This window comes from Monodon monoceros, unplaced genomic scaffold (genome assembly GCF_005190385.1).
Source record: "Monodon monoceros isolate NGI ecotype Baffin Bay Population unplaced genomic scaffold, NGI_Narwhal_1 Super_Scaffold_18, whole genome shotgun sequence".
In the NCBI taxonomy this organism is placed as follows: Eukaryota; Metazoa; Chordata; class Mammalia; order Artiodactyla; family Monodontidae; genus Monodon; species Monodon monoceros.
Genome location: NW_021703774.1, coordinates 153,179,290 through 153,194,149, shown reverse-complemented (window position 1 = coordinate 153,194,149; position 14,860 = coordinate 153,179,290). Strand labels below are relative to the sequence as shown.

Here is a 14,860-nt window from a genome sequence, read left to right as displayed (position 1 = left end):
CAACAAAGACCCAACGCAGCCAAAAATTAATTAATTAACACCAAAAAAAAAAGAATATACTATTTTACTTTTTAAAATATGGGGAAAAAAACTGAGAGGAGAAAAAAATTTGGCAAAAAGTTAACATTTGGTGAATCTAGATGAAGGGTATATTCATTATGTATATTCATCTAAGGGTGTACATTGTGCTTTATTTACAATCTTTCTGAATTTTGAATTTTTCAAAATTAAAGTTGAGGGGAAGGGGGTTAATTATTAATTTTAATACCCATTGTCAGTGAAGGTGTAGAGAAATGGATGCTCTCAAACATTACTGATTGGAGCATAAATTCATATAACTTTTCAGGAGGGCAATTTTGCAATACATATCAAAATCTAAGCCTTAAAATTCTATGAGAGCTTTTGAATCAGTAATTCCACTACTTAGGATTTATCCTAAGGACATAATTAGACAAGTGGAGAAAGATCCATTTATACAGCTTAACTCAATACTATTTATAATATTAAAAAACTAGAAGCAATCTAATGTCAACCTTAGGTGGATGGATATACATTATATATATCCATACATTATATACATTGGAATCTATGCATCCATTAAGAATCTCAACGTATATTTAAATTTACGTTGATGTGGAATGATGTTTTCGTGCAATGTCAAGTGAAAAAGTAGTTTACAACAGTATACAGAAAACATCCTAATACTTAATCTAGAAATTCAAAAATGTATAAGCACACACATACCCACATATATAGCTGTCCACAGATCCCTTACTACCTTCCACATGTGAATGTGTATTTAATATAAATTCATGTAAACAAAGAGTGTATCATTTTTACAGGAATATAAAACAATCAAATTTACTGAGGAAGGAAAACAGAATTCTCCTTGACTCCTACCAAAAGAAAGGCATCCTACATAAAAACTCATGGTTAGCTGTTGACAGACTAAGCTTTTACTTTCATCTTTTGGCTGCGCCACACAGCACATGTGGGATCTCAGTTCCCCAACCAGGGAACGAACCCGCACCCCCCGCACTAGAAGCGCAGAGTCTTAACCACTGGACCACCAGGGAAGTCCCCAGACTAAGCTTTTAAATATATTCTATGAAGTAAAAGTAGCATTAAAAACAAAAATCAAAAAATGTTTTGGGCAGAGTAGCCTATAAAAGTAACTGAAAACATAAGGGTAGTGGGATTAAAAGCAGTTAACATGGATTGGGGCAAGAGTATACAATATTTTCAAGCATGAATTCAAATAATTTTCCTAATCACCAATACCTCAGACATATAGTTATACTCTTAGTAAGTCAATTCAGTGTTTAAAAAAAGAACCAAGGTTAAATCACTAATACTTTAAACTAAATTCGTATCTTAGTAATTATAATAGCCTGTCTATACATTTGAAAAGCAGTGCACATGTACAGAAGATGCTTGTCCACTCTACACATAATGCTTTGCGTGCATATGGATTCAATTCAGTAGTTATTAGTGTTAATGACAATAAATACAAAAGGAATCAATTAGATGTTCAAAGTATGTGATCCAAGAATTGTTTTCACATTTAAGAAATTGTCAATGACTTTCTTTTCCTTTCTTAAAAAATCAAAAACAAGCACACAAAACAGAAAACAAACTTACTACATGTGGAAAGCACAACAACACATACCTGTCTGACATTCCTTGTGTTGTGTATGTGGTTTGCAAGAGGTGGCCTTGGTCTGTGTGACGGGTTTGCACAATAATGCTTTGTTCTTTAAAAGCTTCAAAGACTGGGAAGACAGAAGTTTCATGGCATCTGTCTGTGTACTTCCCTAGTTAAAAAAATCCAGAAACCAGAGAGATTTTTTTTTAGTACCTTCTCACTGACTAATATTGCTATCAGTTGAAAGGTGACATATATCAAGAGAAATATAATTCTCTAAAAGAGTGGTACAAGAAAGTTGCTTTGGAAAATATATACTAATTCCTAATTCTTCAATCAGTATCAGTACCATTTATTGATTTAAAAAAAATACTCTGCCAATAATAAGTACAATCAAAACAAAGAAAACAATCTGATTAGGACAATTGGCTATTCAGAAAACTTAGATCCAAATTCAGACCATATGCAAAAAAATATTCCACATCGATTAAAGACCTCAACGTGAAAAAAATAAAACTTTAAAATCAATGGAGAATTTTCAAATAACCAGAACTCAGAGGAAGTATTCTTAAATAAAACACAAAAGAGTTAAAAATAAAGAAGAAAAGGTTGATACAACTGACCACCTTGAAGTTTTAAACTTTTGCAAACAAAGGTCTTAAAGGGTGAAGGATAAACAACAGAGTGGGAGAATGTATTTAAAACATGTTCTTTCACTCAGTAAACATTTACTGAACGTTTACGACAAGCCAGGCACTGTCCTTAGACCTGGGCATACAGCAGAAAACAAGACAAAGTCCTGCTCTTATGGGCCTTACCTTCTAGAGGGAGACACAGAATATAAACAAGTAAAACAAATACATAATGTATAATTCCAGGTAGTAATAACTGCTATGAAAGAAATAAAGCAGGATAAGGGAATGGAGAGTGACAGCGTGGAGCAGAGGTAATTCTGGAGTAAACATTTGAGCAAAGACCTTATGAATATTCAAAAGAGCACGCCATGCAATGCCTGAGGTCAGAGGATTCCAGGCAGAGGGACTGAGATGCAAAAGACCTGAAGTGGGAAAGAGCGTGACATGCTTAAGGAACATCAACAAGAACAAGGCTGAAATAAAGTTAAGCCAGGGCTAAAATGATACATTTGGAAAGGTCGGCAGAAGCCAACTTGTATAGGACCTGGAAGGTCTTAGTAAAAAAAAAAACAGAAAATTAGGATTGTACTTTAAGCATGATGGGAAACCACCGAACGGTACACAGCAGCCTCCCTCATCTGCAGTTTTGCTTTCCTTCGTTTCAGTTACCCATGGTCAACTGCAGTCTGAAACTATTAAATGGAAAACTCCAGAAATAAACAATTCATAAGTTTTAAATTGTACACCATTCTGAGTAGCACTATGGAATCTCTTGCTGTCCCATTCTGTCCTGCCCAGGAAGTTAACCATCCCTTTGTCCAGCGTATCCTGCCCATTAGTCATTTAGTAGCCATCTTGGTTGTCAGCTTGATTGCCGGGGTATCACAGTGCTTCTAGTCAAGTAACCCTTATTTTATTTCATAATGGCCCCAAAGTGCAAGAGCAGTGATGCTGGCAATTCAGATATGCCGAAGAAAAGCCCTAAACTGTGTCCTTCAAGTGCAAAGGGAAAAGCTTAACACTTCATCACAACGCCTACGTTTTTCACCTCACTTCATCACCTCATATCACCACCACAAAGGTGAATACAGTACAATAAGGTATTCTGAGACAGAGATCACATTCATATAACTTTTATTATAGTATACTGTTATAATTGTTCTATTTTGTTATTGTTGTTAATCTCTTACTGTGCCTAATTTATAAATTAAACTTTATCATAGATATGTATGTATAGGAAAAACATAGTGTATATATAGGGTTCGGTACTGCCCATGGTTTCAGGCATCCACTGGGGGTCTTGGAACGTATCCCCCACGGATAAGGGAGTACTACTGTTATTTAAATTTACTTTTTAAATAGGTGACAGAGGCAGTAATTTTGAATGATGTAACAATTCAAAAGGTATAAAAGTGTATACATGAAAAGTTAAGTTTTCCACACCTGTCTGCCATCTATCCAGACTCAGTCTTGAACACACTGTTCCCAGTTTCATATACATCCTTCTAGAGATGGGCTATGTAATTAAATAAGTTGCTTTTGACTACACATGGTAGCATATTATTAGCAAGGCTCAGCACCTTGCTTTGCCACTTAGCGAACTATCTTGGAGGTATTTTCATAAAACTTTATACAAAGCTGCCTAGTAACAGCTTTATACACTGAATGTACTATATGTAATTTGAAGAGTCCCTGCTGCTAAACATTTAAATGTTACAAATCTTTTGCTATTACAAACAATGCTACAATAAATATCCTTACATACAAATTGATTCTTCATGTGCTAGTATATCCGTAGACCAAGGTCTTTCTCTTTTCCTGCAAAAGCTTTCTTGTTTCCATTGGGTCCATGGCTTGGGAGAGGGCTCCAGCGTGGTTAAAAAGCTGCCTAGTGGCTGCAGGAAGAGGCTCAGACAGAAGCCCTGACACCGGGGGATAACAGAGGGGCCCCTCAAAGGCAGCTGGGCTGGAGGCTCCTAGCCCTTCTTGAGTTGAGGGTGGCCCCCTCAAAGATATACTCGCCCAGCCCAGCCTAACACCGGCCAGTGTGTCAGGTGGTGGCCCATCTTCTTTATGAGTTTCATCTCCTCATCTATGAAGTGATTCTCCAGGACGTCACAGAGATGGGGGTCTGCACAGGCAGAACCAGGGTATGAAGATCCAAAAGGGCCTGGTTCAGGCTCTTCTCCACAACCATGGTGGCTTCCATGGCATCCAGGGTTTTACCCCACTCATCTTGGGACAGTTTCTGCACACCCTGGAAGAGGATACAGCCACTGCGCTGGTTTTGCATCTTCAGGAGACTCGGAAGAAGTGGCCCACACTCTCCAGAGCCACATGACCATGGCGGAAATGGACGCTCAGAGAGTGGTACGTGTAGGAGGCCAGCAGAGGCAGGCTGACCAGGCGATTAACGGAGGCCTCCACCTTGGTGGAATAATTCTGACCAGTCTGGGAGTTCTTGGTTGACTGGCAGTAAGGACGATGAATGTGCAAAATATACCTGAAAGATAAATTCTTAAAATTGTGGAGTTCCTGGGTAAAACGGTATTTATGTTTTAAATTTTAATAGGTTTTACTAAATTGCCCTCTGTAGCAGTTTTACCAACTGCCATTGGCAATATGTAAAAATGCCTTAACAGTGTAATTCATCATTTTTATCTTTGCCATCTGATAAAACTGTAGTTCTAAATGGCATTTCTCTAATCTTGAAGTTGAATTATGTTTGCATGTGTTTAAGAACTATTATTTCCTGGTCTGTAAACTGATGGATCATACTTTTGCCCATGTTCCTAATGGGTGTTGGGTCTTCTTAGTGACTCACAGAAACTCTCTACATATGGAAAAAAATAGCCTTTTATGGCATAAATTGCAACCTTGTTTTTTTCATGTGTCTTTCATGTGTAGTTGAATTTTCCTTACAAATCTTTTATGGCTTTTGGGTTCTGTGACATATTTAGAAAGACTTTCCCCACTTCCGCACTAAAATTCTTTCCTATACTTTTTCCTAGTACTTTCATTATTTTTTAAAACTTAAAACTTTTCTCCATCTAGACATCATTTTGGTTTAAGAGGTAGAAATCTAACTGTATTTTCTTCCATATGTCTACTTAGTTGTCACAACACTATTTACTGAATAATCTAGATCTCTCCTACTGATCTGAACTGCCACCTAGTTTGTTTCTAAATTCGCATATATATATATATATATTTAGGTCTATTTCCAGACTTCTTTTCTATTGAGCTGTCTATCCACAGCTTCTTGTTGTTTCAACTATGTAGCCTTATAAAATTTGTTGTATAACTGATTCACTTTGCTGTACACCTGAAACTAACACAACCTTATAAATCAACTATATGCCAATAAAAATTTAAAAAACATTTTTTTTAATTTGTAGTTATCCTATAGTTTTGGGAACTAGCTCTTCCCCTTCTCTATTCTTTTTTCAGAATTTCACTGAAGGTTTTTAAAGCACTGGAGTGACAATCTGATTTGCATTTTAAGATGATCATTCTGGCAATACTGTGGAGAAAAAAACTGCAAAGGGCAAAAATGGAAGGAGGAAGACAAGTAGGAGGTCACTGCAATGCAGAAGAAAGGTGATGGTGGCTCAGACTAAGAAGACAGCAACAGGAGTGATAAGAAGGAACACTGGAGAGGAAGTGTGGGGGAAATAAAACAGCTCTGCTTTATTTGAGATGGCTATTCACAATCTAAGAGTAAATGTCAAGCAAGCAGTTGGATGGATACGTGAATCTAGAGCTCAGAGGTCAAGGCAAGAGAAATAAATCTGGTAATCAGCCACCATCTAGGTGGTTTAAAACCACAGGACTATAATGAGTCCCCTACAAAGAAATGTAGATTGACAAAAGGAACAAATGATTGACCTAGAAGTTGAAGAAGGTATTTCAAGGAATGAAGGAGAGATCAACTGTATCAAATGTTACTGAAAGGATGAGTAGAATAAGAACTGAAAATTGACCACTGGATTTGGCAAAATAAACACTGATGGAGATCTTGACAAGAATAGTTTCAGTGGAGTGGTGCAGACAAAAGCCTGACTAGAGTGAGCTAAGGGAAGATAACAGATAAGGAAATGGTGGCAGCAAGTAGAGGCCACACTTAGAGGAGTTTTTCCAAAACGGAGAGCAGAGAAATGGGACAGTAGCTGAAAGGTCATGGTGTTAAAGAAGGATTTTTTTCAGGTAGGAAAGATTACTGCATGTTTTTGTGTTGGTAAAAATTATAAGTAGAAAGGAAGGCAAATCCAGAATATATAAAGAAACCCAGGACTTCCCTGGTGCAGTGGTTAAGAATCTGCCTGCCAATGCACGGGACACGGGTTCAAGCCCTGGTCCAGGAAGATCCCACATGCCGCAGAGCAACTAAGCCCATGCACCACAACTACTGAGCCCACAAGCCAGAACTACTGAGCCCTGCGTGCAGCAATGAAAACCCAATGCAGCAAAAACTAAATAAATTTACATTAAAAAAAAAAGAAATCCATAAGAAAAAGACAAACACAAATATGGGGAAAAATTAAAAACAGGAAATTCAAAGAAAATTCAAATGTTCAAAAACAGAAATATAAGCAAACACACTAGTAATCAGTGACATGTAAAATTAAACAAGATATTACTAAACAGACTGGCAAAAAAAAAAAGTTTAAATCTGACAACATAAAATAACAATAAGGCTGTGGGAAATGAGTACAAAAATAAACTGCTCGTGGGAATGAAAACTGGACAGCCACTCTATAGGGCAATTTGAAAACTAAAAATGCAAATGCACTTTGTCGCCAAAATTCCATAATTCCACGTATACACTAGACAAACACCTGCACACGTGCACAAGGAGACGCAGAATGTCCACTGTAGCAGATATTTTTGATAGTGAAGCAATCTAATGTTTATCAATAGGCAATAGATAAATAAAATATGGTACCTATATACAATATTATACAGCAGCAATAGGAATGTACCAAATCTATTAAATATCACATGGATATTTTAAAAAATAACATTAATTATTTTCCATGGATGTGTATATATGAATGTGAAAGATTAAAAATGGTCTGAAAGGACACACACCAAACTCAGAACAGTAGTTGCATCTAGGGTTGTGAAAAAGGACTGAAGGTAGTGATTCGTTTTTTAAAAAGGGAGGGTAGAAGAAAAAACAAAAAAACTGTGAGCTAATAAGCCAAATCTATCAATGGTTAATTCTGGATGGAGGGAATACAGTAGAACAGGGAGTTGGCAAAATATGGTTCATGGGCCCACCACCTGTGTTTGTAAATAAAGTTTTACTGTTCCAGTGTTTTACTCACTCATGTATTGTCTATGGCTACTTCTGCACTACAATGGCAGAGGTGAGGAGTTGTAACAGAGACTGTATGCCCTGCAAAGTCTAAATATTTACTCTCTAGACCTTTATGGAAAAAGTTTGCTGACATTTGCAGTATATTCTCTTCTTTGCACTTCCCTGTATCTCACCTTTCCCCCAAATTTAAGACCACTTAAATAACCTGAAGAGATTCAGACCAAAGTCCCAGAGAAACAAAGAAAAAATTCTAAAACTGTCAGGTTTTTTTTTTAATCATAAAAATACTACATTATTATTATACTTTTTATAGACTAAACTGAAAATATTAATCAGAACTATTCTGTAACATAGTTTAAATGATTGGTGAATTACAGAAATACTCCATATAGGGAAAACATATATAGGGCAGTCACATTTAATATGAGGGATATGTTCCTGAAAATCCTGAATAATTCAAAACCAACATAATTCAAGACTAATTGTCCCATACATATAAAGTAGAGGAGGGATGCATTATCAGAGTCATAAGCCTATAACCAATATAGAATATTTTTATAATACATATTAATAATACTTACTAATATAAGGTACATTAACAATGATTCATTATACAGTTAGGCAGTTAATAACAAAATTATTAATTCTACAACATGGTGATCTATTAATAATGTAATTTTAAGATATAACTTAATGTACAATACATAGCACACATATAGACACAAAATTAACTTAATGATAGTTCATTAACTAATGTAGTATACTGCCTGAAAATAATTAAGTAGAGTTATCACCATCTTCCAACAACACTAATAATGGGAGAGTTAAGAGATATCGAACTAAGTAGGATAAACTATCTCTCCACATTATGGTGAAAGCTGGTCTGATTCCCTGGAAGACTTTTGCTAAAGAATGAATCTAATGAATCTAACGTGGTTTGGTTTTTTTTCTCATTTTTTCTTTTTTCACTGAGGATTTCTTGATATGCAGACACACTGTCCGTCTTTCGCCTTGCCACTATGGAACCGCAATCCACATTTGGATCATCTTCAAATATAGCAACTGGTTGCTGAAATATGGTCAAAAGTCTATGCCAGTCACTTCACTGCTAGTTGATGTGTTAAAGGCCCAGGCTAATTGCTGGGGCCCTCTTCCTGCTACCTTTGTTTTTCTAATTCTAGCAAGTCTTCCTTTATTAATCCCTGGGCAACAACCCAAGCAAAATTTCAACATTCCTTTCAACAACCTTGCACAAATTTACCTTCTTTACCATTTTCATAGCTTTTTTTTAAAAATTAATTCATTTAGTTTTGGCCGTGTTGGGTCCTCGTTGCTGCACACGGGCTTTCTCTAGTTGTGGCGAGCAGGGGCTACTTTGTTGCGGTGCGCAGGCTTCTCATTGCAGTGGCTACTCTTGTTGCGGAACACCGGCTATAGGTGAGAGGGTTTCAGTAGTTGTGGCTCATGGGCTCTAGAGTGCAGGCTCAGCAGTTGTGGCTCACGGGCTTAGCTGCTCCACGGCATGTGGGATCTTCCTGGACCAGGGCTTGAATCCGTGTCCCGTGCACTGGCAGGCGGATTCTTAACCAGTGCACCACCAGGGAAGTCCCTTATAGCTTCTTTATTAGCAGATGTTATGGTGTCTTCCAAGTTAAAGCCTCTTTAAATTCTGGTAAAGCTGAAATGTTTTGATAGCTTCAGTGTTAGCAGATATAGCTGGCCTGCTCATTTTTATATTCTTAAAACCTTGGTGGGCTTTAAAATTGGAAAGCCAGCCATGACTTGCAGTAAACCTTTTTGTCTCAGTGTTGCCTCCTTTCAAATCATCAAAAATACTTCATGCCATAGCACAGATGATAGCTTGGCCTTAGGGACGCATTATGGCAGCACTGATTTTGCAGCTGTGTTGCCAGGATTTCTTCCATTTATTCCATTATCCTTGCCTGGTTACAAGATAATTTTGTGAACTAAAGAATGTACCTGCTTTAATACTGCTTTGGGGTTTTTTGAGCATTATCTCTAATACTCTGCAGGGTGCACTCTCCTAAATTAACAGCATGAGATATCATAGCAATGGTCTGGCCTTCTTCACAAAGTTTTATCACATCTAACTTCTGCTCCAAATTTAGAATTTGGGGCACACTTTTTAGTATAGCAACACCACTTAATGAACCTGAATGACACTGTTATATCAATATTTAAAAAAAGATTTGAATTGTAACAAAGGAAATGTTAAGAGAGCAACACAACAGTCACTGAAAACATTAACTCAAGATCTGACACATTAGGTTCGTGTGATATTGATAAAGGATGATAGGAATTTTGTTTTCCTGCTAAAGTGATGCTGACATAGGACAACAATGAGATAGTCTGCAATTCTTTCAGCCTGCCAGATATGAAATTATATATTTCTTTAAATTTTTTTTTAATCTTGGGAAATTTCACAATGAAGTGGGAATTTAAATATATTTTTATTTTGCACTATTTTCAGCCTCACATAATTCAAAGATGCATAAAACAACAATATACTGAACTTTTTCAAGAGACCTTCTAGTGTAAAAGAAAAATACTTGGATGTAGTAAAAGAGAAAAATAAGCAACCAGACGGAATTAACAAGTATTTAAAGAAACTAAGGAACCAGAACACAAACAATAAAATCAGGAATGCATTCTTATTAATGATCTAACTTTAAGATTCAAAAACAAAAATCAGTGTATAATATATTACTCTACTTTTTAGAAAGACTAAGCAGCAAATAGACATGAACTCAGACATACATTAGAAGGCTATATCCAAAATGAAACTAAACCCAAGGGGCATTAATCAGGAAAATATTTAATAAAACTTACATCTTCAATGATCTTTGCTGCCTCTTTAGTATTAACTGCACCTGTTATGAATTAAAACATACATTATCCCTAGAATAACATTATCCCTAGAATATACAGAAGTAAACACTGAAACCAAGAAGTTACTTTCCTCTTGCTAAGATGGTCCACAGCCTAGTCCAGAATTTCTCAAAAAATGGTACAAGGAAACTTGGCATCAATACTACCTGGGGTGCTTGGTAAAGGTAGAGATTCCTGGGCCTAATCCCATCCTACTGTATTAGAATCTCCGAAGGTAAAGGCAGCGATATTAAAATCAATTGGGAGATTGGGACTGACATATATGCACTAGTATGTATAAAATGGATAACTAATAAGAACCTGCTGTATAAAAAAATAAATAAAATAAAATTCAAAAAAAGGGCTTCCCTGGTGGCACAGTGGTTGAGAGTCCGCCTGCCGATGCAGGGGACGTGGGTTCGTGCCCCGGTCCGGGAAGATCCCACATGCCGCGGAGCGGCTGAGCCCGTGAGCCATGGCTGGTGAGCCTGCGCGTCCGGAGCCTGTGCTCCACAACGGGAGAGGCCACAACAGTGAGAGGCCCGTGTACTGCACAAAAAAAAAAAAAAAAAAAAAAAAAAATCAAAAAAAAGAGAAAAATAAATAAATAAATAGAATCAACTGGGTTCTTAAAAAAATAAACTATACATGTCACTTCCTTCCCTATACATGCCACCCTGCTTGCTACCCACTTCCCTCAGAGACAGAGGGGCATGTTTCCTCATATAAACATATATGTAAACATTACCAATAAGAGCTATTTACCCTAGACAACACTCACCTCTACAGTCTACCCAAATGCCTTTACATCAAGTCATACCTTTTAAAACAACATTCTCTGTGAGCTGGGCAGGAGATATTTTTGCCAATGACACCACATTGGTTATAACTGGTATTGTATTTGTCCTTGCAGAAGGGAGCTCCACTGAAGCAGTTTGTGCCTTAGAAATATTTACTGATTAAAATAGACAAAAAGGTAAGACCTAGTATAAACAAAAGGATCACACACACACATTAAAGAAACCCTGTTTAACAGCTAAGTTTCAAGGTACAATGCAAATATCTAACTCTGTATAGTGTTGGGTTGGGTGATTCTGTTCAGATTAGTGTTCATTAGGACTTAAAGGGTACCTGATTCTCTAAAATTATAAACTTCAACTGATACTTAATAGTTGAAAATACAGGTATCAGCTTCAGGATTAACCAGACTTTTCCATTAGTGAATACTAAAATTCCTACACCTAAGCTTGATTCAAATAAAAATTTAACATGCTAATTTTTATAAGTAAGTTGGTGATGTAGCTGTCCATCCACATAAAAACAGTGACTTTGTTAACCCACATTATACAATGAAAATTCTACCACCACCCTGACTGGTCTTACGGAATGAATGATAACACAAAAGATTAGTGCAAGGCATATGTGATTAAGGTGATGATTAATAAGACTGCAAAGGCAGACAAAGGCCAGACTTTAACGTCAAAGCACAGGAATTCTGTCAATTCAGCAGCACGCCAGGCTTTGAGGAGAGAACATAACATCAGATGTTTTTAGTCTAACTCAGAGAAGTGCTACTTCAGAGAGCTACTTTCAGAACATGCCACATATCTATTCATCTGGATATTCTGGCCACATTAGCTGTCCTACTTGCAAAATTATTTTATTCTTAGCCAGGAAAAACTTCGCTACCTGTGAAGAACTGGTCTACTTTATTTTTTCTGATATAATTAATGTGTTGTTCTTTTTTCCTTGGCTACACGCAAGCTCTGGATCAAATCTGACACCAGTCACAGCAACCATATTAACATACTTATATTCTCTTCCTTTGTTTGCCCTGATGTTCTGTTTTTATTTCTGGTTTATTAACTGAATAGCATATATCCCTTAGTGTAAGTTACTTACGTACAGATAAGTCAGTCAAAAGCAATCAAATCTAATTTTCCTACAAAATCAGTGCTTATATGTTTATTGATTCCTTGGTGTGTTTGATTTTGATAACAAAAGGCATCAGGATTAATTTTCCCTCAAGAGCAATCTTTAAGAATTCTTACAGGAAAATTTAAGGAAATTCAGGCTATTTGACTCCAGTGAAATTTGTTTTATTATATTATTTACAACTGTGTGTGCTGACAGTAACTTAGGACTGACATAAAGACCCCCTTAGCCAAGTTTAACTTTACCTTTATTTTGTGACAGAGGGTCATTCATAATTTGCTGACGATGACAAAACTCCATGACACAAAATAGGTTACAGAAATGTTTGATGTTTCCTCGCCATTTTATGGACTCACTTAGCTTACCCTGTCGTTTACAACCATCACACTTGGCCATCTGAGAAAGAAATGTAAAACAGGATAGGCTTAAAACTGTAAAATAATGAAAATATAACACTAATCATAAAATCAGAGGAACCATGAAAACAGGATACATGAGTCAGTTGAGATCACAAAATGTAAGGTTTCTACCTTAAGACACCGTACTTAAAAATATATACACTATTTGTTTTGTATAGATGTCCTCAACTGAGAGGATATAAAAGTTATCTCCTGTTTTCAAAATTACTGATGAAGGAATTTAAAGATAGGCTTTTTTTTTTTTTTTTAACGTTAAGAGGTAGCCTACTGCAGTATAAAGAATATGGGCTTTGGAGTCATAAAGATTTTGACTCATTCAACAAATATCTAACTAGATATCCTTCGTCTTGAGCATTGAGATAGGTCTTGGTCATATAATTATGAAAAAGACCCCCAAAGAAAGTTATATGTTAGGAAGGTAGACAAGTAAACAGGTGATTTCACTGGAATGTTACAGGTGCTGTCCATCACCTACCAGCTTCTTCAGGGGCACATTACTTAACCTCCCTGGACCTTACTTTTTTTCCTTATTTATAAACAGGTAATACTATACCTACCTGTTAGGATTGTGGTGAGGAGTAAATGAAATAACACTTATGAAGTACTGGACATGTATTAGTGGTTCAATTAATTATAGCTTTCGTTGTTAGCCTTTCAAAAAAAAATTTTTTTTAAAGAAGGCAGGTGAGGGGTAAGGAGGTCAGAGTCATTTGTCCTATGAAGTGAGAACAAGGTCTGACTTCAAATTTCTCAGAGTAACTTTCTGAATGAGAGAGCAACTTAAGGCAACATAACTATGTAAAGTTCTAACTAAAAAAAACCCAAAGTTATAAATAAGGTCCATGTGCCTTATAAGAAAGCAAAAATTAAAGGAACATATCTTCAAACAACAACAAAGTCTCCCAAAATTCTATACTCTTTTTTAATTTTTTCTTATTTATTTATTCTTTTTAATTCTATACTCTTTACCCCAAAGATTTCATGTTTATATTCAATTGAATTTTGCTTTAGGAGCCCATAATTTATTTACCCAATTCTAAACACCCAATTTTTCTTCACATAATCTGAATATATTTCAAATAGAAAATAATTTGTACGAACTTCAGAAAGCCAAAGAGATATATTACATTTACCTGATAAAATAGAACAGTAAATTTGGTCATGCAATCTTCACAACAAAACTCTTCTAATTTGCCCTCCAATCGATTTTCTACCAAATTAGGGGACGTCTGTGAACAATAACTGCACATCTTACAGTAGTTTCCCCATCGTTCTCCAAAGTCACGGGCAGAGAGGAATTTGCAAACTGAGAGCCAGAGGGATAAAAGCAAGAAACATCAAGTTTATATAAACTTGAAGACAGTAAAGTGAGTTTCTACAGTCTTAGATAGCAACTTTAAGCTAATTTCTAAATACTTGACACAATTATTTGCCTCTAGGTTAAAAGACAGTCTTATCTATATTCACAAAACAAACATATCACTTTTGAAACATATACTCTAAATATTAGGTCGTCTATATTCAGAAACATCAGAGGTAATGGGTTGGCCAAAAAGTGTCTTCAGTTTTTAAGTAAAAATAAAAGACACATTTTTCATTTTCACCAAGAACTTCATTGAACAACGTATTCACCCTTTTGTTCCACTACCTTCTGCCATTTTTCAGGCAACTTCATAATTCCATCTTCACAAAACTTTTTTATCTTTTTGAGCAAAGAACTGTTCAGGTGCCTTTTACTGTCTTCCAGGGAATTGAAATTTTTCCCATTAAAAGAATTTTGTAAAGACCAAAATAAAAGGAAATCCGAAGGTGCAATGTCTGGTGAATACAGTGGATGAATCAAAACTTCCCAGCCAAGTTGTAACAGTTTTTGCCGGGTCATCAAAGAAACATGCGGTCTTGCATTATCCTGATGGAAGGTTATGCGTTTTCTGTTGACTAATTCTAGACACTTTTCATCAAGTGCTGCTTTCAGTTGGTCTAACTGGAAGCAGTACTTGTTGGAATTAATCGT

The 14,860-nt window shown here is 36.1% G+C and overlaps 1 protein-coding gene across 4 annotated transcripts in view; it reads right to left on the bottom strand.

Annotated features, from left to right (window-relative positions):
• Positions 1–14,860, bottom strand: part of ZMYM6 (zinc finger MYM-type containing 6) — a 43,952-nt gene that overhangs the window by 3,144 nt on the left and 25,948 nt on the right. For all 4 annotated transcript variants that reach the window (XM_029229008.1, XM_029229010.1, XM_029229006.1 and 1 more), the window contains exons 11-15: positions 13,980–14,152; positions 12,673–12,823; positions 11,313–11,447; positions 10,454–10,494; positions 1,670–1,814 (exon numbers count right to left, since the gene is read on the bottom strand). In XM_029229008.1, coding sequence (XP_029084841.1) covers positions 1,670–1,814; positions 10,454–10,494; positions 11,313–11,447; positions 12,673–12,823; positions 13,980–14,152 — 645 coding nt within the window. The remainder of the gene's footprint in view (positions 1–1,669; positions 1,815–10,453; positions 10,495–11,312; positions 11,448–12,672; positions 12,824–13,979; positions 14,153–14,860) is intronic.